The sequence below is a fragment of the Entamoeba dispar genome, genomic scaffold, assembly GCF_000209125.1.
Source record: "Entamoeba dispar SAW760 scf_1105229463001 genomic scaffold, whole genome shotgun sequence".
Lineage (NCBI taxonomy): Eukaryota > Evosea > Mastigamoebida > Endamoebidae > Entamoeba > Entamoeba dispar.
In genome coordinates, this window is record NW_001855474.1 from 1 (window position 1) to 1,294 (window position 1,294).

Below are 1,294 nucleotides of genomic sequence, written 5' to 3' on the forward strand. Positions count from 1 at the left end.
ATATTTGTTGTTTAACTTGATAAGATATTGGAAATATATCTTTCTTTATAGGATGATTTAAAATACATTTAAATCCATTCATATTAATTTGTTCAATAAGAATATCTATTGTTGCAGTTGTTGGAAATAAGAAATTTGGATAAATAAGAAATACATGTGTTTGTGTTTTAAAATGAATTTGATAGAATCGTTTGTTTGTAGTTGAATTAATTATTTTAGTATTTAAAATTTCAATTAATTCAATATGTTCTACTTTTAAAATATATTCAAATTCTCCTAAATTTTCTGTTGAATTTGTTTGTAAATTTAATGTTGGTATGTATTTTAATGTAATAATCCCATCAATTGAACATAACTCTAATTTCCCTTCAATTAAATAATCATTATTCATAATACAAATATTTGAAAACATAAATAATGTTTTTTCTAATGGAGGTGTTGTTGTTGTAGAATATGAGTTTTTAAATATTATTTTACTTAATTTTGATTCTCCTTTGTAACTATTTGATAAGGTTTTCATTTTAACTGAAATTGTTTTGATTTTATTTTTATAAAGTTCTTTTTTTTTTCAAATTTCAATGAATTCTTTGAACAGATAGATTGAAAATTCATTCTCAATAAATAATACTTTTGTTGTCTTAAAGAAAAAAAAAATCAATTTAATTACACAATCAAATATTTTCTTCAACAACTTCAAAATAAAAAAAAACCATTTTGTCAGTTATATTGGTTGTTATTTTATTCCAGAATACAACTACTGTTTATAAAACAACTTCTTCAGAATATCATTAAAACTGATGGATTCTTTCATAAAACATATTATACTCAATTCAATAGAATATATACAGAATTCTTCTTAATACAAAACACTCAAAAAAAAAACAATATATCTTCCTATGAAAATAAGATAATTGAATAATAAATAAAATGGAAGAAAACAATGAATAAAATAAATTTATGACATTAGAATCATATAAATATTAGATACTTAGATTTACCAAAAAATATATTAATTGAATAATTTAATATTAATGTGTTCAATAAAAAGAAATGTTACTTTAAAAGTAATTGAATACTATTGATCTACTTAAAATTATCTTCAACATTGATAAATTCATTAAAAATAAAATCTGTTAACTAGGTAATTCATATTTATTATAAAGATTATAAAAGAGCTTTTAAATAGATAACTAATTCATTTATATTTAATACATTATCATTATATAACAAATAATATTTAATAATGTTAATATTAATTAAAAAGAACAATTAAAAAATAAAGAAGAAAAAAAAA

At 18.4% G+C, this 1,294-nt stretch overlaps 1 protein-coding gene across 1 annotated transcript, besides 3 other annotated features; it reads right to left on the minus strand.

The window, feature by feature from the left end:
* Nucleotides 1-520, minus strand: EDI_168880 (uncharacterized protein; the record flags this gene model as incomplete). Its single annotated transcript, XM_001740533.1, has 1 exon — nucleotides 1-520. A coding segment is annotated over one exon (520 nt), but the record flags the coding sequence as incomplete, so codon positions are not given.
* Nucleotides 205-240: a sequence feature (AT_rich).
* Nucleotides 521-999: 479 nt separating the features above from the next.
* Nucleotides 1,000-1,033: a sequence feature (AT_rich).
* A 164-nt stretch (nucleotides 1,034-1,197) lies between these two features.
* Nucleotides 1,198-1,281: a sequence feature (AT_rich).
* Nucleotides 1,282-1,294: the final 13 nt, after the last annotated feature.